Genomic DNA, 25,936 nt, shown 5'->3' on the forward strand with positions numbered 1-25,936 from the left:
GTTATTAATAATCCCCTCGTCCAAATCATTTACATAAATTACAAACAACTGAGGACCCAATACCGATCCCTGCGGCACTCCACTCGTCACATCCTGCCATCCTGAAAAAGACCCGCTTACCCCAACCCTTTGTTTCCTATTTCTTAACCAATTTCCTATCCATGTCAGCACCTTACCTCCAATACCATGCTCCCTGATCTTGCCCACTAGTCTCCCATGCGGTACCTTATCAAAGGCCTTCTGGAAGTCCAAATACACCACATCCACTGGTTCTCCCAAGTCCACCCTCTTTGTCCTTCCTTCTATCACCCGTTCTCCTTGCCACATCATCAAATCTCAACTATTCTTCCCTTAACCTCTCTGCCATCCTCGCTTCCTTGATGCTTCCTCTTTATTTCAGTTCAGAAAGTTGTGTTCATTCCCTATCACCATTTTATATTCTCACATCCACCCAAACAAATATAAAGAGATGTACCTCATCACATTTATGTAAGCATAAAAACATATGCAATCACTTTAAAATGGTTTATTGTCCTCAACTGGCATTCACACCTACCTGCTCACACATAAACAAACACAACTAAGTAAACACATGCAGTTGAATGCAGGAGGCTGATCTTGTCGATTAGTAATTAAAAGGAGAACAGACTCTACTCAGTGGTTTAGGAGTATTGGGCCCATTTAAAAATACAAATGGGAGATGTGACCAATCAGAACAAAATGCCAATGATTTCCATTGGATGCTTTGAGTGGATTGCACCATTGATATTTGGAGGATCAGATGTGATTCAGTGTATCTCTGTAACATTTGCTTGGATGGATGTGAGAATGTAAAATTGGCATGGGGAATGAATACAACTTTTGGAACATAATATGTGTGTTTCTATATGTGCAAGTGTTTGAGTGTCAGTATCCGACAAGAACAAGATAAGGCTCCAGCGTTGACTGAATTGGTGGGCAGTGGAATGGTTCAGAGTGTAAGAAGGTTGAGTCAAGGCTTGTTTTGGAGAGGCGAGGAGGTGGGGAATGGTTGGGAAAGGTAGGTAGAAGGATAAAAGATAACTTATGGACTTATTTTGTGGGTTCCTCATCCTCCTGGTAAGTTATTTTATGGTTCTCCTTGAGAGATGTCATATTGTTCACAAGTGACAGGAAATTTGCATCAGTGGCCCTGAGTATACTGTACCAAATTCCAAGAGTGACTCGAAATGACCCAAAAGTAGATGTTTCATACTGAAAAAAAAATCCAATTTCAATTTCATAATATGGCTAAAGGATATCATTATGGAACTCAACTGCTTGGCACACAATCTCTATTCTAGCTGAGATCATCTCTAACGGACCAGGAAACTGAACAGGTCACATCTACAGCTGGCTACCAGGTACAGCTCAGCTAATGCATGTACCTCATCTGTTTTATTTGGGATACCCTACTGATAAGGTTGATTAAGTAAGTATTCAACACTGGCGACCATATATCAAGGTTATTCTGACTTAACAAATGATTTACGAACATTCTCCTGAAAATGTCTGAAGGTCTGATTGGCCATGGTTACATCCTTCTTGCCTATCAAGACATTGAAACAAAACCAAAAATGTTTTAAACTTTTCTTTCACAGGGAAACTGAACTGAGATCTTCCCAAACGACTGAATGTTATAGTTTCCAAAACCCTTATATGTCAAACATAAATGTTTTAAATGAATGTACATTAACCTGGGATTGAATTAGTGGCTAGAGCCTAACTGAGTAGTTCTACCCTGAGTCTATATACAGTGGCCTCCATAATGTTTGGGACAAAGGTACCCTTTTTCTTTATTTGCCCCTGTGATCCTCAGTTTTCAATTTGTAATCAACCAATTCACATGTAATTAAAGTGCACACCCAAATTTATTCAAGGTCATTTGCATACATTTTGGCTTGACCATGTAGAAATTACAGCACTTTTTATACATAGTCCCCTCACTTCAGTGCACCATAATGTTGGGGACATTTGGTTTTACACCTCAGGTAAGTTTAATTGCTTCATTGGTGCAGGTATAAGAGAGCTAGGCTTACTTATAAGATTTTGATCACCTTTTGAGTTTGTAGTTGCCATTTTTCAACATGAGGACCAAAGTTGTGCCAATGAAAGTCAAAGGAGCCATTATGAGGCTGAAAAACAAGAATGAAAAATTAAGAGACATTGCTTGAACCTTAGGATGACCAAAATCAACTGTTTGGAACATCATTAAGAAAGAGCGAAATGGTGAGCTCAGTAATTGCAGAGACTGTTATTGCAAGGAAGATTTTCACTGCTGATGACATAAGAATTCTCATCATAATGAAGAAAAATCACCAAACATATGTCCAATAGATCAGAAATATTCTTCAGGGGGTGGTCATCATAATGAAGAAAAATCACCAAACATATGTCCAATAGATCAGAAATATTCTTCAGGAGGTGGTCATCATAATGAAGAAAAATCACCAAACATATGTCCAATAGATTAGAAATATTCTTCAGGGGCTGGTCATCATAATGAAGAAAAATCACCAAACATATGTCCAATAGATCAGAAATATTCTTCAGGGGCTGGTCATCATAATGAAGAAAAATCACCAAACATATGTCCAATAGATCAGAAATATTCTTCAGGGGCTGGTCATCATAATGAAGAAAAATCACCAAACATATGTCCAATAGATCAGAAATATTCTTCAGGGGGTGGTCATCATAATGAAGAAAAATCACCAAACATATGTCCAATAGATCAGAAATATTCTTCAGGGGCTGGTCATCATAATGAAGAAAAATCACCAAACCTATGTCCAATAGATCAGAAATATTCTTCAGGGGGTGGTCATCATAATGAAGAAAAATCACCAAACATACGTCCAATAGATCAGAAATATTCTTCAGGGGCTGGTCATCATAATGAAGAAAAATCACCAAACATATGTCCAATAGATCAGAAATATTCTTCAGGGGCTGGTCATCATAATGAAGAAAAATCACCAAACATATGTCCAATAGATCAGAAATATTCTTCAGGGTCTGGTCATCATAATGAAGAAAAATCCCCAAACATATGTCCAATAGATCAGAAATATTCTTCAGGGGCTGGTCATCATAATGAAGAAAAATCACCAAACATATGTCCAATAGATCAGAAATATTCTTCAGGGGCTGGTGTGGATGTGTCAATAACGACTGCCTACAGAGATTTCATGAAAAGAAATGCAGAGGCTATATTGTAAGATGCAAATCACTTGTTAGCCACAGAAAGGATGACCAGATTACTGTTTGCCAAGAAGAATTTAAAAGAACCTGCAGAATTATGGAAAAAGTTCTTGCGGACAGATGTTACCAAGATTAACCTGTATCAGAGTGATGGCAAGAGGAAAGTGTGGAGGTGTAAAGGAACTGCCAAGATCTGAACCATGGTTTCCATCTTGCAGTGTAGCCTCTGTATTTCTGTTCATGAGGTTTTCTGTGGACAGTAGACATTGACACATCTACATTTGCCTCCTGAAGAGTGTTTCTGATCTGTTGGATGTACAATGGAGATTTTTCTTCATTAAGATGAGAATTCTTCTGTCAGCAGCTGTGAAGGTCTTCCTTGGAATATTAGTCCCTTTGCAATTACTGAGCTCACCAGTTTGCTCTTTCTTCTTAATGATGTTCCAAACTGTTTATTTTGCTAACCCTAGATGTCTCTTACTGTTTTATTCTTGTTTTTCAGACTCATAATGGTTTGTTTGACTTTCATTGGCACAACTCTGGTCCTCATGTTGAAAAATGGCAACTACAGACTCCAAAGGTGATCAAAAGCTTATAAGCAAGCCTAGTTCTCTTTTACCTGCACCAATGAAGCAACTAAACATCCCGAGTACTCACAGACACCTGTGAAGCCAAATGTCCAAAACATTCTTTTTTCTTTTCTTTGGCTTGGCTTCGCGGACGAAAATTTATGGAGGGGTATGTCCACGTCTGCTGCAGGCTCATTGGTGACTGACAAGTCCGATGCGGGACAGGCAGACACAGTTGCAGCGGTTGCAAGGGAAAATTGGTTGGTTGGGGTTGGGTGTTGGGTTTTTCCTCCTTTGTCTTTTGTCAGTGAGGTGGGCTCTGCGGTCTTCTTCAAAGGAGGTTGCTGCCCGCCGAACTGTGAGGCGCCAAGATGCACGGTTGGAGGAGATATCAGCCCACTGGCGGTGGTCAATGTGGCAAGCACCAAGAGATTTCTTTAAGCGGTCCTTGTACCTCTTCTTTGGTGCACCTCTGTCTCGGTGGCCAGTGGAGAGCTCGAACACGATCTTGGGAAGGCGATGGTCCTCCATTCTGGAGACGTGACCCACCCAGCGCAGTTGGGTCTTCAGCAGCATGGATTCGATGATTGCGGACTCTGCCAGCTCGAGTACTTCAATGTTGGTGATGAAGTCATTCGAATGAATGTTGAGGATTGAGCGGAGACAGCGCTGATGGAAGCGTTCTAGGAGCCGTAGGTGATGCCAGTAGAGGACCCATGATTCGGAGCCGAACAGGAGCGTGGGTATGACAACGGCTCTGTACATGCTGATCTTTGTGTGTTTCTTCAGGTGGTTGTTTTTCCAGACTCTTTTGTGTAGTCTTCCAAAGGCGCTATTTGCCTTGGCAAGTCTGTTGTCTATCTCTTTGTCGATCCTTGCATCAGATGAAATGGTGCAGCCGAGGTAGGTAAACTGGTTGACCGTTTTGAGTTCTGTGTGCCCGATGGAGATGGCGAGCTCTCCTCTGGCCATTGAGACAGAGGTGCGCCAAAGAAGAGGTACAAGAACATTATGGTGCACTGAAATGAGAGAATTATGTATAAAAAGTGCTGTAATTTCTACAGGGTCATAGCAAAATGTATACAAATAACTGTGAATAAAATCTGGAACGTGCACTTGAATGAAATGTGAATTACAAATTGAAAACTGAGGATCACAGGGGCAAATAAAGGGAAAAAAGTGTCTTTGTTCCAAACATAATGGAGGGCACTGTACGTATGGTATATTGTGTACATTAGAATTTTCCTAATAGGGCAGGGGAGAGACTTTTAGCCACCATCTGCCTTCTTCAGCTGTTTGGAGTGGGCCACACTAGAGAAGGAAAGGTGAAATAGAATCCATGTCAGACAGTAAGCAGTTGCACTGATCAACTACATTCTATGAAAAAGAATTCGCTCCATAAATAGATCTGTTCTTTGGACCTTACCAGCTTGAAGACCATAACAGCTTCTTGTCTTAAGTCCTCTTCTGTTTGGGTCAATGATTCTTCCAATGGAGAGATCAACATACCAACTAGTTGATTCTGCACAGTAAAAAGCACCAGTGAATACTACAGAAGAATAACCTGCTTATGTAACATGTCCCTTGCAAGACACCCCATACAAACTTACCCTGAAGTGCATCCGTACAAATTTGGAGAAAGGGTAATTGTTAATATCGAGAGGCATTAATAGCTGTTGCTCTGAATGGACCTTTGGAATTTCAGTTTGAATAATGGAATCTCTGTTGATTTCTGAAGCAATTGCAAAAAGAAAAATCCAATTATCAACGTCTTTCTCTCTGAAATAAACTGTTTAATTTCTCAAATAAAAATGTTTAAAAGAAAAAATGGAGACCATTAACTTATTTGCCTGTCAGTTGTCAGTATAGAATTGTTACAGTGATTGTTAGGTTAAGAGAGTTATCTTTTTTTGGCGAAGATTGAGTAAGGCTGCAAGTCTGAAGTTCAAACCTCAGTGGGGAGTACAACCCATAACTGGAAAGAGGTTCAGGGATCTGAAGGGTTGACTGACAAGAAAATGTTGGGCAGATCAATTAGCAGAGAAGCCGGAGCTGTTAGGGTTGATGGGGGTTGGGGAAAATCAGTCATTGAATTAATGGGGATAGTCAGATTAAGGGATAGCTGAGAGAGGTTGTGGGAGGACATTTGACAGCATAATTTCCATTTGCACAAATTTTGAGTGTGATGTCTATTTTTTAATATTTCTAATGCTGGTGAGGATGGCAAAGGTTATGGGGAGAAGGCAAAAAAAAAGTTGAGAGGAAAAGACATCAGCCATGAGTGCAGACCAGACTCGATGGGATGAATGGCCTATTCTGCTCCTATGCCTTATGGTCTGCCATCCCACACTTTATTATTGCTGTACGGAGGGAAATAACAGAGATGTGGTCAAGTGAGAAAGGGAGGGAAACACAGAGGTTGAAAAATTAACTGAGCAATCAGATGAAAAGTTTACCTTCCACAGTCTGCAGTAAGGCAGCCAACTCTGCAGGAATGTCCAGATGAGCAACATTCACTACTTCCCTCATTGTTTGTTCCTAGATTTAAACATGATTGTGTTACAATTAAACCCTCTCTTAAGTAATAATGGTAGAACAACTGGATTCTCAATATAGGAACAAATATTAATTGAGGGCCAAAGGTTTCAACATTTCAGGACATGGCATACAAGGAATGAGGATGATGTGTGAGGGAAAATGGTGATTTTGGCCTTCCAATTCTCAGAAGCTTTCCACTAATGTTAACCTACACAATGACATTGGATCGTAGTCTTTCTGATTCCAGTATTTGTCAATATTTTCAGAAAGGTTTATGGTCTTGCCGGTAAGATCATGACCCTAATTGCTTTTTTGGAGTATGGTCGCAGACCATAGTCATGACATCTTTGAAATCTTGACTATGCATTATCTCCTGTATGGTAACTTAATGTAAACTATTAGAATTGGTTTTATTTTTTACATACCTGCTTGGCTGTTGCAAGTAAGAATTTCAGTGCCTACGTATATTGTACTTATGTGTATGACAATAAACATTATCATGATGAGGTTCCTAAAAATATTCTGATGATTGCATGAAGGTTTATTGGTTAGAAATAGTGAGTTAGGTTTGATGAAGTAGGATTAGTAACTTAAAGTTTCTGACTTGGAGCTAAAGATTGTGTTAGGATTGGAGATTCGCAATGAGAATAATGATTCTGGCTAATAGTCTATTCGATTATTGTTACGGCTTGTCGATTAGGATTCTGGTTTTGAACTAATTGGAATAGATATTGTATTTTGTTTTTATTACTAGCTTGGAGAGTCACCAATGTTATTAATTGACCATAAGAAGGTAGAGATAAGCTGGCTTTTGAATTTCAATTCTTTAGCTACGACAATTATGAATGCACTGTGATTTAATATGAAGTCAGAAAACTCAGTAACCTAGAGGGGAACATCCAGGTGGTGAGGTTTACATGCATCTGGTTCCCTTACACTTCTTAGAGGTAGACTTTATGATACTGTCAAGGAAGTTGCATTCCCAAATGTCATAATCCAGTTTATGGCACCAGTGTGTGATACAGTACCCCCATATAAGGGACCATCCCCTAATATGTTGTATTGTACCCCAATGAAAGGATGAAATGAAAAGGTATCTGTTACCATCTCAATCCTCTCTCGGTTTTGTTCTCGGATCTGCAAAAAAAAAGAGAGAAATTGTGTTCTAGGAAAGCAGTATACCAGCTCATGTATCAGAAACTTTCGATAATGTTTCATGGCCACATTACTGATTTTCACACAATTTATCTGACCTCAGTCACTAACACACCAGGTGATCTATTCAAATCCTGTAGAATAAACTGTGATTACCTGCAAGACTACATAGTGATTTTGAAGTGTACTAATTGACAATCAGCCAAAGAGAGAAGACAAACAGAATTATGATGAAGTGCCTTTGAACTGAAATATTACAGAGTTCTGATAAAGCGTCTTCATCTTGAAATGTTAGCCCCGTTTCTCTGCTCACAGACATACCCCTGACCTGCCTGTCCAGTTTTGATAAAAGCAGACATATTATGCATAGCTAATTGAACCAACAATAACATAAACAACTGGTTTGTCCTGACTATGTTAGCTAGATTCCATCTCTTCTTAAGATAGTGACAAGCAATCATTCACATCACCTTAACCACAGGGTAGAAGAATATCAGCCAGTGAATGTTGAGCAGATTGACGCATACCTAACGAAGTAGGTAGACATAAAGTCAGCAGATTAGATCAATCGGGTGGAGGGGGACCAAGTAAACTAAGCAGATGAAGACCAAGAGGATAATGACCAGGTGAACACAAGCCAAGTGGATATAGTTCAAGTGGATCTGGTAAATATAGAGCAGGTGGATTGGGTGTATTTGGACCAATAGATAAGGTATTTAAGGACTGATGGGAAAGAAAGCAAGTGGATACAGATTAAATGGATCAGGTGGAATTTCTGGGTGTATAAAATGGAAATGGATACAAAGCAAACTAAAATGACACAGACAAATTGATCATGTGGATATAATTTAGGTGGACCAAGTGGAGTAAGAAATTATAGACATTCATCGGTTGGGCATTTGCATCTGTGATTCTGCTTTGGGAAATATTTGGGAAATAACATTTCAACTCACCCTGAGGAATCTTCTACGATTTGTATACATTAGAACAACGGATCGGACTTTGATCAAACTTTCCTTAAACTTTTGGAATTTTTTCCTGCAAAGGTAAACAAAGAGAAAAATAGATGGAAAGGATGACCTTTCTCCTATCAGTCTCGCAATGGGCTTGACATAATTCCAGCAAGCAATGGCACTGTTTTGGTCATTGTATAGTTTCTGGGAATGTGCACAGTGCATGCAGAAACAATGTTGGGATCGACATGGATGGTCTCCCCATGTAGCTCAACTATGCCTTGGGCAAGCCACTTTCAATGGCTAAAGACAGATGTTGGCAGATATTAAGCACTTCTGGCCCCATACGCCAGGGACCAGGCTTTCTTAAATTCTCATTCATTTTCTAGAATGCTGTTACCCTAAGGTACACATCCATTCCCTTGATGTGTGACTGATTCTTGAATTCCTTCATACATGCCTTGATTCACAACAATGCTAGTCCATCTCATTGAAACATGGGTACAAGGGGTGAGACTGGTGTAAGGACATCTATATCTTGGGCAGGCTTGGAAATCAAACCATGCAGGGAGAGGTAAGTTGACATGAGCCCATGTTGTCCTGTGTCGTGTCTGGGGAAGGCCCCTACCTGTTGCTGGTGGTCACGTGGCCTCCCTGCCTGAAACTCATTTAAAAGTCACACCACCTGTCAGTTGGTACATGGTGTACTTTTTGTTCCACTCAAAGTTACAAATTTATAGAAAATGTTACAAATTGCAGGTGTAATACCAGTTAAGCTTGGGCTTAGACCACTGGTCAGTGAACCTTGCCACTGGCTGGTTCAAATCACTCAGTGTCCTTATTGGCTAGAGCCCTGTATTTAGCACCAGCACAGAGGACACTAGCTCTCTCTGCCCTGTGGTGCTATCGCCAGATACCACTCCATGCCAGGCTGCTGCAGCAGATGTCACTTGGAAGGTTCATGGGTAAGGTGCACACCGCACTGAAGTTGAGCTGTGGTACTGCTAGAGCTCAAATTGCTATAGATCAATAATGGCTGAAGAGCTGCCACTCTCAACTGATCGGGGGTTTTAGGGCGTGTGTATATCCCTGCGGGAGGGTGTATAGGGTGCAAATGACTGCATCACCTGTGTAAATTAATCATGGAGTACTGTCTAAACTTCTTCCCTGTTTGTTTCCCATTACGATTTGTTCCCACGCTTCCTTATAAATTGTGCGTGTATGTTCCCACACTTAGGAATTGTGCACTTATGTTCCCATACTCCCTTATAAATTCTGTGCGTATGTTTCCACGGTTATGAATTGGGCGCTTATGTTCCCATGCTCCCTTATAAATTCTGTGCGTACGTTCTCACGCTCCCTTATAAATGTCTCTTTTATTAATTGTTGTGTTAATAAAATTATGTTTGATTGCAAACCCACTGAATCTGACACTTTCTCAACAAAACATACTGTCATCAGTGACTCCCTTGTAAATTATTCACCTCGACCATCAAACTCTGAAGGTGTCAGTACTCATAGTCTGATAACTGTGCATTCACTGGACTATGACGCACATGCTTAGACCCTTGCAAATTAGAATTAGGAGCAGGGCATTCAGCCATTCATTGCTGATATGGTATTTAATGAAATCACATTGTAACTCCAATTCATTTTTCCCTTCAGATTGTCTCAGTTCTAACATCAGATTAACCTCCACATTTTAGATGCAGGATTTCTCTCTTACCTGGTAAGATAACCTCTGGCTGAAGCCTGCAGTAGAATGATTGTTCTCTGGAGCCTTGTATAACGTTTCCTGGCAAAGAATCCACGGGCATAGCGTTGCAGAGTGAGAGAGGCAATGAGCATGAGGCCATCCCGCTTACTGTCTAGAGTGTGATATAAATTCTCTTTGATAAAAAGCTGAAATAAAATCAGATGGCAGCTGGTCACTCTTCAAGTATTGATAAATTCAGTTTGCGGAAGCTTCTAACAGTTTCACCACACTCTCCAGTATGAATATTGATTTAAGTTTTCAATGCCAAGTGTTTTACAATGAGCTAAATGTTTTTCATCCAATGGTTAGGACAAAAAATGATTATTTCCTTGATCTCTAGAACCAAAAGGAAGAATGGCCATTAAGTTAAGGTTAAAAATAGTTATCACTCCCAAAGGCATATCAACAAGCATCAAAATCCTTCCTGAGTTTGTATGCGGGAATAATTAGTAACTTTCAACTAAACATGAGCAAGACTCTGTATGTGGAGCTGTACTCCACTGAGAAACGTGTGCTTTGAAGACATGCATTGAAATAGATGTACTGGTATCCACACTTGCTTATCCTGGCACCAGTATTGCCTCATTTTCAATCATATCCTGGAGTAAATGCATGCGCATTTTCTTCTCCCCTTTGACTGCTTGATAAACAATTTTTGGTAAAACAACATTAGGGTTGTTTATGGACTAATTGATGTTCAGTCTTCAACTCTTGTAACTGATCAGTAAGATGCACAAATGTGAGAGGCTATGGAATGTTGTGGTGCTCCGTGGACAGCAAGCCTCCAGTTTCTGCAAAGAATGATTGGTTGAGAACTAGCAAAGATATCCTTCATTGGAAGGATAACATATTGCTATTAACCTTCTTGATTCTCCTGCAAAACCATCCATGGAGCCAAGGGTATGGCATTTGAAGAGTGATGGGCAAATTTCCCCAAAGCAGTGCTTATTGAAACAGGTTTTAGGTTGTGCAAGCACATGTGGAGGCCACCAAAGGTCTATGTGTATCAGTGGAAGTGAAATGCATTCCATCTTGGTGCCAGCTAGGTGCAGACAGCTACCAAACAGTCTTTTCCCATCTCATGTTGGCATGGGCTTGGAGACAGTGACGTCAGCAGAAGGTCCCCAACAGGTTGCAAGGCTATCAGAGACTTGGTCCAAGAGGAATGCCTGTGGTTGTGTAATAAATAAACTATATACCCAATAACCTAGCTTCTTTTATTTAGGATTTTTGTGAGCCAATGTCCCATCATAAAAGTAATCTCTGGAACCGTACTTTTGTATCTTATTTCCTTTTAAATACTTTTGACAAAAAATGAGGGGTTTTAAGCATTTTTTTTAACATGGAGAGAAGGTTATGCTTTGGAGATCATGATAAGTGTGGTGAAAGCAGAGTTAAAATTAAAGCAACAAAACTAAATTTGCAGTCGTCGAGAAAAATTACATTGCTTTAGCAGGAGCTAGCGCAATCTAGATGAGTCAAATGACCTCCTCCTGTGCTGTAATGATTCAATAATTCAATACCTCAATGAGCGTATGCTTCTGAGTGCCCCAATGAAAATCAGTGCATTCAGGAGAGAAAACTGGATCAAAATATTTTGGGGTTAATGGGTAAAAAGTTCTCTCACGTTCAATATTTTCATATAATTTAAATTCAATGATGTTCCTTCTTTTGGTAATGTAAAATAACATAGGTGTGCAGTTGAGCATGTTATGTAGTGAATTTGTGATCAGACCTTGGTGAGTCCGATGCTGTACATTCCTCTGCTGACTGGAACAATCTGTTTCAAAATAGCCACGCAGTTTTCACCATCTGCCTTTATTTGATTTGTTAGTCCCAATAAGATTTTGTACCTGTAAAAAGATATTTGTGTTACTAATCTCAATTGAGTAACAATACAGTCCTCCCAATTGGAACAATAACTTTCTGCCAAATTAAAGGCTTGTAAACATGCAAGTCATTTGATTTTCCATTGGTTTGGCATCCACCTGTATTTGTTTCCAGTGCTTTGTGTTATATTTATTTTCAAAACTTTACAGATTTCTCAATTCATTATCCTTTATCCACTGTTTTTATTCACTGAAAGAAAGACTTGGATTTAGATAGTGTCTTTCAGCTTCGTCTTTATATTAACATCAGAATTGAGGATGTTTGATGATGGATTGAGCAATGTTCAATTTTCATTCATAACTCCTCAGATAATGAATCAAATCCATATTTCTATGCAGTAAACATGTGTGAGAACATTCAGACATGGGTGTGCAATATGTGTGCCCAGCAGTCCACAGTCAAATAAAATCTAATGACCACATTTGATATTCAATGGCATTTTGACTGATATGATTTATTGACATGTACCCCTTTAAGATTTGTACATGTATTTAACCACCGACTATGTACATATTCTTGTACAGTTATTACCGAATGAACTAGAACTGGTTTATCTGCCTGCAAAGAGTCACAAGAAAGAAATGATCATTACCTCTCTGTAAATTACTTGGTTTAACAAATCAATTTGTGAATTTAACTCAGAAATGAATTTAGCTCTGTTAGCACTGCATTGTGACAGCGCCAGTGACCCGGGTTTGAATCCGATCCTGTCTGTTTGTACATTCTCCCTGTATCTGCGTAGGTTTTCCCTGTGTGCTTTGGTTTCCTCTCACCTTTTAAAACGTACCAAGTTAGATGTTGATTGGTGTAATTGGGCAGCATGGATTTAAATAGCTATAATCAGCTTCTTCTGTAATGTAAATAAAATAAACAGATAGATAGGTAAAGACTGAAAAATCTGAAGTACAGTAAAAGTCCAAAAATCTGTATGGCAGAAACTTGGACCACTTGAGAATCCAGACTTCTCAAAAACTCTTGGCTTTTGTGTGTGTGCATGCATGCATGTGTAAGTGCCATAGATGGACAGTGGCAACGAGCGACCATGTGGAAGCTGTGGACATGAAAGAAAATTTTATGAAAAAAATGTCTCGTTAATAAACTATCAAAATGTACCTGTTTATTCTCCTTAAATTTGAATTTTATAAGTACTGCCTGAGAATCTGGAAAATCCAAATATCAGGATTGCCCGAATCCCCGAGCAGTCTAGATTTTAGGACTTTTATTGTAAAATCAGAAAGCATTGGAAATGCACACTCATCAGGTGGCATCTGTCCAACAAGAAACTAGATATCTTTTCAGGTCAGAGATCTTTCTCTTCCCAGAAAACCAATTTTAAAGAAGTTCCCCTCTGCTCTCCAGCTGAATTTCTGCATACCGTACTTCTTTTGTCTTGTTCACTTTATTTCCCCTTTTCCTTCTCATCTTCAGTAAGCTTTTGAACAAAAGTTGGAAGTTCTGTCAGTCTCTCATCTGAAATATTAACTTAGCTTGTCTTTCAACAGATTCTGCCTTAGCTGCTGAGTTTTTCCAGCTTTTCTTGTTTATTTAATTTAATGTATATTACTGACTATCTTGAAGTATTTTATAAGGAGACATGGAACTAAACATTACATTGCCAAGCCCCTATCATCAAAATCTTAAAGGTTCACATGGATTGCAAACTCAACTGATCAGCCACATTAATCCTGTGGCTGCAAGTTTGGTCAGAGCCTGGATATTGTAAGGAGAGTGATCCATTTCATGATTCCCTGAAGACTGCACTATCAACAAGGCACACATCAGGGGAATGATTTAAAAGTTTTTCCTTGCCTGAATGAGCACTACTCCAGAATACTTCAGAAACTTAGTATTGTTTAGGTTAAAGCTCTTGAAACTCTCAAAAACTTCAATAGGTGCCCCATGGAAAACATTCTGGCTGGCTGCATCACTGACTGGTATGGAGGCGCCAACTCTCAGGACAAGAAAAAACTCCAGAGGGTTATTAACTCAGCCTGTGACATCACTGGCACCAGACTTCACTCCATCGAGGACAACTACAAGAGGCGGTGTCTTAATAAAGCAGCCTCCATCCTGAAAGACCCCCCCCCCACTACCCAAGCCATGCCCTCTTCTCTCTGCTACCATCGGGAAAAAGGTACAGGAGCCTAAAGACGAGCACTCAACGGCACAAGGACACCTTCTTCCCCACTCCCAGGAATCTTTCCTGAATAATCAATGAACCAAAGATACTGCCTTACTTTCTGTGCACTATTTAAAAAAAAATTATTGTTGTAAAAATGGTTTATATGAATGTTTGCGCCATGACGCTGCTGCAAAGCACTGAATTCTGGCAATAAATTCTGATTCTGATTGCGAAAGCAGCTCATTTAATTGGCTCCTGCTCCCCCACCAACACCTTGTGCATTCTCTCTCTCCACCATCTTGAAGATGTACTGCAGCAGCACATAAAAGTGATAAGCAGCACCTTTCAAAATGTGATCTCTAATATCTAGAAGTAGAAAAGCAGCAGTTACATAACAAGGGGAAATGTAAGTTCCCTTTCTAGCTGCATGTCATCTGACCCTCAGAGATATGGCAGTTCTTTCATTATTGCTGGATTTAAATCTTGGAACGTTCCACATAGTAGAAATGTTCAAGTACCCTCACAAGAGAGATTACTGCAAATAAAGAAAATTGCTTTACATATTTTTATGATGAGGGAAGGGAAATTAATTCTCACTTTACCTTTCAACCTATAAACTATGTGGCAATGCCATCTACCATTCTACTTATTGATTGACCTCACCTCTTCTGCACAATTCACCTATGAACTTTTAGTTCAGACTCTTAACTGAGTACTTTGCTAAAATTCACAATTATAAAACATGGCACTGAAAACAAACTTATTATGCTTAGTTATCAAGAAAAAAAGTTGTTAATTACATTTATGTGAATTTCCATCCCCAACAGAGAGAGCAACACTCAGCTAATCACAGAGGTTCCCAAAGTGCTCGTTGTTTCCTGAGCATTGGCTATCTTATCATGCAAGTCATAAGAATTTACACAATTTGGATATAATTTGGTGCAGAAGGACCGCATACCAACCTCTTGATGAAATTATCAAAGGTAATCCTCACAGGGTAGCCCTCTTTACGGATCCGGATGGTCTCCAGAATCCCAGAATACCGCAATTGTGAGCTGACGAGGTCGACCTCAAAGAGTTCAGGCTCCTGCAGGAAGGATAATATTTCCAGTTTCTCATTCAGTACATAATCTTTCTTTCATCTCTAATCTTTGGAAAAAAGATGGCTCCTTTCTGGGAAGCGGTCCGATGATTCTTTCTGACCTGATGGCTAAGTATTGTTCTTATATATGTCAGTACCACTGAAGAAACATTCCTTCAACATCTTCTATACACTGCCTAACTTTTAAGAAGGGTTTTTTCACCTGTTAAATCCTGTGATGCTGAGACCAAAGATGTAAAATTTCACAATACTTCAACCATCTTTGCCAACTGATTATATTTTCAATACTTTTTGAATATTACTAGTGTCTTTATTGTGTTGAATTTTGAGTGACCTGCGTGGTGTGAATGCCATTTTTTCATAGGATCTCAGTCAGTACAATATCTTATCTTCCTTATTCCTCTTCCCTTTGTGATGCAGACTTTGTATCATCAATTTAAAAGGCCAAAAAAAAAGAAATAGTGGAAAGTAGTGCAATTCACATGACTGTAAAATGGAGACAATCAGTCCCAATCAGATATGTATTACTCACCGTGCAGCTAACTATTTCTAATTCCTGACTTGAGTCTTGTAGAATGTCCATTCTGACCAGTAGGTACCTATTTGTATTAATCCCATCTTCCAGCCCTTGGCCCATGGTGAGGTATGGTAATTTTGACACTGCTTAAATGCTGTTTGCATGACTTTCTGGCAAAATATTCCAGATACTTACTGCTCTCATGGTGATAAAAGGTCGCCCCTCAGACTCCTTCTGAATCTCTTTATTCCTTTAACTAAATCTATGTCCTCTCATGTCATTTAGTTTCCTGCAATCTATACCCCCTATAATTTTATATACATTAATAATGTTCTCTCTTACCTTTCTCTGCTCCAGGGTCTCTTCATAACCGAAACACTCAATCCCAGCAATGTCCTGGTGAAGTCCTCTCCAATACAATTACATTTATCCTACAGGATGGTGATTAGAACTGCACACGGAGCCCCTGCTGAGGTCTGACCAATGTTTTATAACACTGCAGCATAATCTCCTGCTCATGTATTCAATTTCACAATGAAGCGACGCATGGTTAGTGCAGAGGTTAGAGCAATGCTATTACAGTGCCAGCGATCAGGACCGGGGTTCAAATCTCGCGGTATGTGAGGAGTTTATACATACTTCCTCTGTCTGCGTGGGTTTCCTCCAGGTGCTCTGGTTTCCTCCCACCCTTCAAAAAGTACCAGGGGGCTGTAAATTATTTGGGTGTAATTGAGTGGTACGGGCTCATAGGCCAAAAGGGCCTGTTACCATGCTGTATGTCTAAATGTAAAAAAGTAAATGTAATGAAGGCCACTTATCCCACATAGATAACCATGTTATCTATCTGCACTGCCTTTCAAGGATCTTTGGACTTGCATGCCGAGCTCCCACTTCATTATTCCAGAGAAGCCTACCTTCATGGTGAATGTCTCACCTTCATTAATACTCCCACAATGCAGCACCTCACATTTATTTGGATTAATCTCCATCAAACTTGCTGAACACTCCTTCTACATCTACATCCAAATCATTCATGTGCAGTAAGACTCCCACCACTAATTCCTTTGGAATTCCACAAGTCACAGGCATCCAATCGCAAAAAATAACCCTCTACCATCAGCCTCAATTTTAATGATTTGGGGCTGTCTAACCTTTAATTTCTTGATTTATTATTCTCCTGAATTAAATTGTCATAAATTGACAAAAGAAAAAGCTATTGCCACTTACAACTTCCGTTATAAAATTTAAATTCTGAAGGATGCTGGAAATGTTCAGAAGTTCAGGCATTATTTGTGCATCAGAACTTGGGAAATTAATTTGCCTGAAACGATATCCTGCTTTTCATCTAGTTTCTTGCTGCCTGATCTGCCAAGTAGTTCCAGTATTTTGTTTTTAATTCATTACTTCTATTTGTTAATTGAAAATACCCTTAAACCATAATGCCAATACCCCTTCTCCCAAACAGTTCATTTATTACATCACAATCTCCATGACGCTTGGATCCAACGTCAATACTCAAGCTCCTTAGATTTAAATTTAGATATGCAGCACGGTAACAGGCCATTTTGGCCCACAAGTCCGTGCTGCCCAATTTACACTCAATTAACCTGCACCCCTGGTATGTTTGGAATAGTGGGAGGAAACCAGAGCCCCTGGGGAAAACCACACTGACATGGGGAGAATGTACAAACTGCTTACAGACAGTGCGGGATTTGAACCCAGTCCCGATTGCTGGCACTGTAAAGGCTTTGTGCGAACCACTACCCCGACCATGCTGCCCCAGCAGTTTACCTTTTTGTTATTTGGCTTGATACAGCGAACGAAGAAAGGATTGCAGCTGAAAAATCAAAATGTACATTAATTATTATTTGATCATAAATCAGTGATTCATTCTGCAATCTGCGTTAAAGAATTATATTTATATGGTAGCATCAGATCTCAGAAACAGTCGAGAACATTTATCAAACAATTACTGTATACATGTATGTCATAGCTGATACCATGTAAAATTCAACCCCTTATTTTTGGCCCCAAAAAGTTTTTTCCATATATCATGTGTAAAAATTGACCCCCTATTTTTTGTCCCAGCTATCCGCCCTCCAGAGCTCCTAACACCTCGCCTGTGGAATCGCTCCTCAGCCCTGGCTGCCCAACCATCCAAGCTCTCGACACCCCCTCCGTGACTCTTGCCGAGGTTAGGCCGCCCGCACATCCGAGCTCCAGAAGCCCTGAACGTGGACTTACCAGCTGGCCCTGGCCGCACGCCTGTCCATCTGAGCTCCTGATGCCTCAAATGATGCAGGTATCTACTGCTGTCAAAAGTCGTATGTGTATAATAGTCAACCCCTAAATCCCGAAATTTTACCCTGAAAATTGGTCCACAAAATTTAACTATTGCATGTGTATATACGGTATTGACAGTAAAACCCATGTTATCTGGAATTCAAGCAGCCCGCATCCTCAAGCAACCAGCAAAAAATCAAGGAAAATAAAGATTTAAAAAATACAGGTTTAAAATTGGTGCAGTTTGCCATTAGTTCGCCAATCCATGCAACACCTAACCTCAAGCAATTCACTATTCCAGCATCTACCAATCAGGGGTTTTATTGTAATTTGCAAACATAGCAGCCATTTGAACATAGTTTCAACCCACAGAGGTAAGAGGGCAATATGTTTTGGCCTTTAAATTGAGACTCAGGCAGATCCTTCAACTTTTCCTCAAACCACACCAAGAGACTTTTGCCATTCACCAGAAAAGCCACGGGTCCACAAATGGTTGCGATTGGAGCTGGGTGGTTAATAGAATGATGTTGGGCTAGGATCAGGGTACGTTTGAGAACTGTCTCTGGACTCGGAAATGGAAATACAAATTTAATCTCCCAAACTGACCTTTCCATCTTTTCCACCAGTTCCATCAGAGACTGTTGGAATTTGGCAGCCACGGTGGGAGCGTACCTTCGGTTGATGGTGCTGTTCTTATTCGACATCATCTTCATGTTTTGCCCCATGAACAGACTGGTCAGAATCTAATAAGCAAAGGAATACATTCTGTTGTTAAATTATTTATGGTAAATTGTTAAACAAATTTAATCCAATTGTTAAATGTGATGATCCCCAAAGGTCCATGGTTGACCAGGATCAGAAGGGTGGGAATGTTTGGGTAGGTGGGAAGATTAGTATTAGATATTTATTCCTCTCTGTGCATTAGTCTGAAGTTTGGCTTTTATGAGCCAAGCCCTATTCCAGTTTTAATTTCTGAATTACTTCCAAGATACTGTCTTTCAAGACTCCAGAACTTCATAACACAGTACATTGCACATCTTCTCAAAGCTAATTTACCCGTACTGATTGGGTGAGACAACCTTATGGACTCGAGTATGATTCAAAACAAAGAATTTCACCATCAGCTGCTAAAGGCAAACATATTGAATGGACTGAGATGAAGCCGTGGAATAATGAATGAAATGTTCCATACTCACTTTTATTCTGCTGTTCACAAACAATTCTATGACATCCTGTCGAACCTGATCATGATTTTTCTCAACAAATTTGTGCACCTGTTAAACAGGAATTAAATAGGACTCTGTTCAGATGCAATGTATCATGAATCGTGCTTTTAACATGAACTGCGTATGTTATGTGGCCTTCATAATTACTTAACCTCCCAACATAAAGGCTTTCCTCCTCCTCACTGTTTCCTTATCTGTTCATACCGTGTGAAGCACCATAAAATGGTGCAGCTACAAAAGGCAGCCATTTAACCTATCATGCCTCTGCCAGCTAGTTGGTAGAGGTATTCAAGGAGTTATACTTCAAAAGATTATCCAATTCACTTTTCAATGTAACAATTATGCTTTCACTTTTTTCATGCAGCCTATTTATTTGACATTATTCGTGTTCTCTCTTGCACTTTTCTCAATTACATTAAGTCTATGTTTTTTGGTTCCATGTACTGAAAACTGTTTTCCCTTTCACTAACAAAACCATCATCATTTTCAACACTTCTTCTAAAGTCTATAATCTTCTCTGCTCTGAAAAGAGCAATCTCAGTTTTCCATGTTTTCCCACATATTACCAAGAAGCTGCAACAATTCTAGCAAATCTTCTTTGATATCTTTCCTATCGTGCTCAGAATTAAACAATATTTCACAATGTTCAACATAATCCTTTAGTCTCTGTAATCCATGCCTCTGTTAATAAAGTCCTAAATGTCTTTTGATCAGCCTTATCAAGTCATTTTACCTCCTTAAAAAATTTGTTACATTTCTCATCGTTCCAGAGCATAACTTCTCCCATGTTTCCTTTTTTATCTTTATATTTAAATCTTGTTCCCATTTTTGTTTAGTTTTACCATTTGTTTCCTCATTTTCCTTTTCTTGCAGTTTAATATACATATTTTTTATAAATCTTTTGATTAACATTGTATCTGTAATCACATATTCAAGGTTACTTCCCTCTGGTAAACTCAAGTTGCTTCCTAATTTATCTTTCAAGTAGGATCTCAGTTGGTAATATGCCAGCGCTGTATCTCCCGTTATATTGTACTTATCTCTCATTTGTTCAAAGGATAAGAATCTACTTCCTGAAAAACAATTTTCTATTCTTTTAATCCCTTTTTTTTCCCATTTTCTAAAGGCAAGGTTGTCTATTGTAAAAGGGAGTAGCGTATGATACAATATAATTGGTTACACAGACTATACATTACACCGCAAAAGTTAAATAAATGGGACCCAACAGTATCTGATAGATGTTTTCGATGTAAAAAAGAAAGGGGAACAACAATTCATGCAATCTGGACATGTGAGAGAGTAGAAAAATTTTGGGATGATCTCAATCAGATATTAAATAAAATAACAGAAAACAATATACCAAAGAATCCAGAGATCTTTCTCCTAAGTAACATAAAAAATAAAGAATTTGGAATTGACTTGGAGGATGCACAAAAAAGATTTGTTAAGATAGCCCTAGCTGTAGCAAAAAAATGTATTATGTCAACCTGGAAATTGGAAGATAATTTGAAAATACAACAATGGTATATAGAAATGAATAAATGTATTCCATTAGAAAAAATAACATATAGTTTAAGAAATAATATTGAAATATTCGAACAAGTATGGGAGCCTTACATTAAATACAATAGCGAAAACCTACCGGGAACAAACATTACCTAAGTTGATGGAAGGAGAAGAGAAGAAAAGAATGGACTCAGTAGAATTTCTGGTGTATTTTTGTTGAATGACAACATTGTCTAACTGAATTAATGCAACCTAGATTGTATAACTAAAATGGATGAGAGGGGGGGGGGGATGGGGGGGTGGCTTGGGAGGAGGGAGGGGGGAGGGAGAAAAAGTCACTGTAAATGTGTGGAAAAGAAAAAGTGTATATCATGGCTATTGTGATTTATGGTGTGAAAAATAAAAAATTTAAAAAAAAATAAAAAAAAAATTTGTTACATATACACTCCCCATTTTCTGTTCCTGCACCAGTTTAAAATTGTATCATTTATTTTATTCTTCATTCTTTTGATCAATATTTAACACATTTCACAATTCACATTCAGCATTCACATGAAGGAAACAAATGAGGATAATTACCTGGTATGTCACTTTCCCAGCATAGTGTTTAATGGTGAATTCAGGCAGAGGCATCTTTGGCTTAGAGTACAGGGGACTGTTGCCATGGTGATAGTGACACTTTTGCAAGAAGGTATGGTCAGTCGCCTACATTGAAAGAAGGTTGTGTTAAAATTGCTAGTCACCTATAGAAAAGATTGAAGTACACCCACGACTTGAAAATTTAGTTTATTTGTCTCAGGTTCAGCTGACATCAAATATTTCTTGCTTTTCATTTAATTGAGGAACTGCCTGGAGTTCTTCTGGAAGATCAGGGGAAAAGGAGATATATAGATGCAGTCAGTCAAGGGTCAACATGTCCACTCGTCTCATGGCCGATGCTTTATGGATAGAAAAATGAATGTGACCTTCCCATACACAATTATATTACATCCTCTCCTGGTTACTCTGTCTGGGGTGCAATTCCTGAAATTGTTGACACTCATTGGGATGCTACTCTTAAAATGGCTGATACCATTCGTGTATCATGGAGGTACTGTTCCTGATAGTCTGATTCTCCTTGGGGCACAGTCTCTTGAATGTGATGCATTCCTTGAAAATGTTAACTTTCACTGGGTATAATTCACATAGTTGGCAATTTCTTCTGGGGGTACGATTCCTGGTGGTATTGGCTTTCAGTGCAATGAAGGCATTGACTCTTCCTATAAAACTATTCCTAAAGAAACTGGCTTTCACAGGGCTGTAATATGGATAGTACTAATTCTCACTTAGATACAGTTGTTGATTCCTGTTGTTCAGAAGTTCCCAAAGGTTCTGACTCTGACCAGGTACAGTTGCTAAAGTTGCTGGATATGTGGTACAATTTATTCAATTATTATCACTGAGGTGCCATGTCATAAAATACTGAGCTTCACTGAGATAGTTTCCAAAGCTGCTTGCTATCACTGGGTTCCATTTAAGTAATTACCAGAACCCGTATATGCAGAATTCTTTGTTGGGCACTGTTACGGAATCCAGAGGATCCCAAAAACTGGCAGCAATAGGTATGCACCACAACACAGGGTTACTTGAACAAAAGTAGTTTTTAATTATATTTGAACAAGAAAACAGAATTGAATTTTAACTTATTACTTAACCTACCTAACTACTTAATCCCCCCTCTTATACTAAGCGCAGGTGTGTGTTATGTATATTTAAGATTAGAAAAGTTCTTTGGTTCACAGTCCCATCTCACTGGTTGCAGGCAATTCTTGGACTGTGCACAGAAGTTAGCATCAACAAAGTTCACCAGTCTTTGGTGCTTAACAGGCAATGGTTACCACTCAGGAGGGTTCTTGCTGGTTTTCAGAGAGAGATTCATTTTCTAGGACATTCACAACTGATTCCTTCTCAATCAGTCTTGCTGACTAAACTTGCCCCCTTCAGGGTTCTCCAGATGATCCTCTTTCTTTCAGGTCACCTTTTAGACTGCCAATCTCCTCCTTTGACCAGGCAGCCTTCCAAAGTTTGCAAACTTGTCCTTCTGGAACTGATTTCTGTCTCCTCTCTCTCTCTCTGTTTCACACCCTCACTCTCTGAGAGCAAAACATTTCTCCTCTTGCCTGCAAAGATCACATGTTCCCAGAGAAGCTCTATATTGTTACTTTGTTGCTTTCTGCAAAAAGCATTCTGCAAAAGTCCTGCAAAGATTCTTTATTTTCAAAGGTGTGTGTGCAAGCTGCTCTAACAATTCCTCCCAAACCACCTCTAAATACTCTGTCACACCACTTAGTATATATCAGTAGATAATTGAATTGAGGTTTTCTTTTCTAAATCTGATCTCAAACTTTGTTCACCTGTTCATCCTTATATTTAATCCAATTCCTCCGTCAGAGCTAACTCAGGTACACCAGTCTTAAATGTAATCTGTCCTCTCCATCCCTGCTAAGATAAAGTAAATTAGGGAACATGTTTTTAACTTCTGCCAAGATCACAAATGATATGCCATAGTCATAGACCAGACAAGTGTTATACTAATAGAGGGCTTATATTAACAGTCTCAGCCACCACTATACAGGCCAGTGAGAAAGTATCTCCATCTGTTCTACCAGTAGGGTGGAGCATCTCTACAGCTATTGCCAATAGCAAGCAACTCCATATATGAGAAGCAGTCAATATAATACACCTCCCCTCCCATTACATCATTACAACAAGCTCACTTAGAGTCCCAAGAGTGAAATATAAGGAGAAAATATGATAAAGGTGGAATATTGAGATTAGAAGCAGAGTTCAGTTTAATATAGTGCTGGGGAAACTCAGCAGGTCAAACTGTGTACTTCATATAGCAAAGATAAAGATACATAATCAATGTTTTGGGCTTGAGCCCTTTATACACGAAAGTCTGCGGACAACTCATTGATGAGTCAACAATGGAGAGGGTCAAGAATATCAGTTTTCGGGGTGTCAACATCTCTGAGGATCTATCCTGGAGCCTCCACGTTGATGCCATCACGAAGGCTCACCAGCGGCTATACTTTGAGGAGTTTGAGGATATTCAGGATGTCACCAAAGGCTCATGAAAACTTCTACAGGTGTACTGTGGAGAGCATTCTGTTTGGTTGCATCACTGTCTGGTATGGAGGTGACAATACTTAGGATAGGTAAAAAAACACTCCAGAGGGTTGTTAATTCGACCTGCAAATCACGGGCACCAATCTTCATTCCATCTACAAGAGGCGGTGTCCTAAAAAAACACCCTTCATCCTCAAGGACCCTAACCACCCAGGCCATGCCCTCTTCACTCTGCCACCATTGGGAAAAAGGACAACGAACACTCAGCAGCACAAGGTCAGCTTCTTACCTGCTGCCATCAGATTCCTGAATGAAAAATGAACCACAGTCATTACCTCACTTTGTCCTTTTTTCTTGCACTATTTTTATTTATTTTGAAATGTGCTTCACAGAAATGTTTGCACTGTGATTGCTCCCACAAAACAATGAAAGATAAAGATACTGTACATAAACAACTTGAAGGGCTCAAGCCTGAAACATTGGTTATGTATATTTATCTTTGCTATATAAAGTACACTAGGAGCCTACGCTTCCACCAGCGTTGTCTCCGCTCCATCCTCAACATTCATTGGAGCGACTTCATCCCTAACGTCGAAGTACTCGAGATGGCAGAGGTCGACAGCATCGAGTCCACGCTGCTGAAGATCCAGCTGCGCTGGGTGGGTCACGTCTCCAGAATGGAGGACCATCGCCTTCCCAAGATCGTGTTATATGGCGAGCTCTCCACTGGCCACCGTGACAGAGGTGCACCAAAGAAGAGGTACAAGGACTGCCTAAAGAAATCTCTTGGTGCCTGCCACATTGACCTCCGCCAGTGGGCTGATCTCTCCTCCAACCGTGCATCTCGGCGCCTCACAGTTCGGCGGGCAGCAACCTCCTTGCAGAGCCCACCTCACTGACAAAAGACAAAGGAGGAAAAACCCAACACCCAACCAATTTTCCCTTGCAACTGCTGCAACCGTGTCTGCCTGTCCCGCATCGGACTTGTCAACCACAAACGAGCCTGCAGCTGACGTGGACTTTACCCCTCCATAAATCTTCGTCTGCGAAGCCAAGCCAAAGAAAGATAAAGTACACTGTTTGACCTGTTGAGTTTCTCCAGCATTGTGTTTTTATTTCAAACACGGTGTCTGCAGACTTTCGTGTTTTACTCCAAACCTCAGTTTGATGTTCTGCCCTGGAGCCAGATAACTATTTTTAACAAGGGATGACACTGACCTGTGGGAAAGAGCTTTGATCATCCAATATCCTGAGGATTCCATGAGGTTTCTGTGAAATAAGATCAAGGCAGGGCTGGTTGTCACTGAAAGTAATTTGTTTCCAGTCAATCTGTTCTTTGATATACTCCTCCTGTGAAAAAGAATGAACCATTCAGGCAAATTACGAAAAAGAATTCTGTGCACTCATCTCCTTCATTCTTTTAAATGTTGGTGTGATTGAGACAGTTTCTAAAAACTCAAACACTTCAAACTAATGCCCAAAACTGATGGCTGTCCCTGTGAGGCAATTTATTCAAGAGGCTGATATCGAAGGCATAATTAAATCCATTCTGTATGAAGTGAGAGTGCAACAATAACCGCTGGTGTTTTGGATCAACAATAACATGGCTTTGTGATACATTTTCAAATGGAACTTTTACAGATAAGGCTATTGAAGCAGTGAAGACTTTAGAAGGGAAAGCAGATATATTTGCTCCCATGTCTCAGGAGTCAGTTTTGCTTTGTGGACATCAGTATTGCTATGTCCATGACTGTAGACTCCTTACTGGTCATGTGTAACCTTCTATGATCTTATGAAACATTTTTCTTCTTACAATAAAGCCACATTCAATTTTGACTCTGGACATTAAATCCATTGATCTACGTGTTACAACCCCAGAGGACCCATAAACCCAGCAGCAATAGATATTCACCAAGACAAATGGTTACTTAAACATAAGTTGCTTTTAATTATCTTTAAACATGAAAACAGAATCACATTTTAACTTAA

General features: G+C 39.5%; 1 protein-coding gene across 8 annotated transcripts in view; it reads right to left on the bottom strand.

The window, feature by feature from the left end:
- Window positions 1–25,936, bottom strand: part of myo15aa (myosin XVAa) — a 248,907-nt gene that overhangs the window by 109,110 nt on the left and 113,861 nt on the right. For 7 of the 8 annotated variants that reach the window (XR_011347622.1, XR_011347621.1, XR_011347623.1 and 4 more), the window contains 13 exons: window positions 25,166–25,297; window positions 21,419–21,544; window positions 19,304–19,381; window positions 18,714–18,850; window positions 17,616–17,661; window positions 15,168–15,292; window positions 11,929–12,046; window positions 10,164–10,339; window positions 8,438–8,522; window positions 7,434–7,466; window positions 6,248–6,329; window positions 5,402–5,523; window positions 5,218–5,313 (listed from right to left, as the gene is read on the bottom strand). Coding sequence is in view for 4 of the 8 variants with exons in the window: in XM_069907177.1 (XP_069763278.1) it covers window positions 5,218–5,313; window positions 5,402–5,523; window positions 6,248–6,329; window positions 7,434–7,466; window positions 8,438–8,522; window positions 10,164–10,339; window positions 11,929–12,046; window positions 15,168–15,292; window positions 17,616–17,661; window positions 18,714–18,850; window positions 19,304–19,381; window positions 21,419–21,544; window positions 25,166–25,297 (1,356 nt within the window). In the remaining 4 variants the exon portion in view is untranslated. The remainder of the gene's footprint in view (window positions 1–5,217; window positions 5,314–5,401; window positions 5,524–6,247; window positions 6,330–7,433; window positions 7,467–8,437; window positions 8,523–10,163; window positions 10,340–11,928; window positions 12,047–15,167; window positions 15,293–17,615; window positions 17,662–18,713; window positions 18,851–19,303; window positions 19,382–21,418; window positions 21,545–25,165; window positions 25,298–25,936) is intronic. The other variant, XR_011347624.1, reaches the window with a different exon arrangement.

The sequence above is a fragment of the Narcine bancroftii genome, chromosome 12, assembly GCF_036971445.1.
Source record: "Narcine bancroftii isolate sNarBan1 chromosome 12, sNarBan1.hap1, whole genome shotgun sequence".
NCBI classification, from domain to species: domain Eukaryota; kingdom Metazoa; phylum Chordata; class Chondrichthyes; order Torpediniformes; family Narcinidae; genus Narcine; species Narcine bancroftii.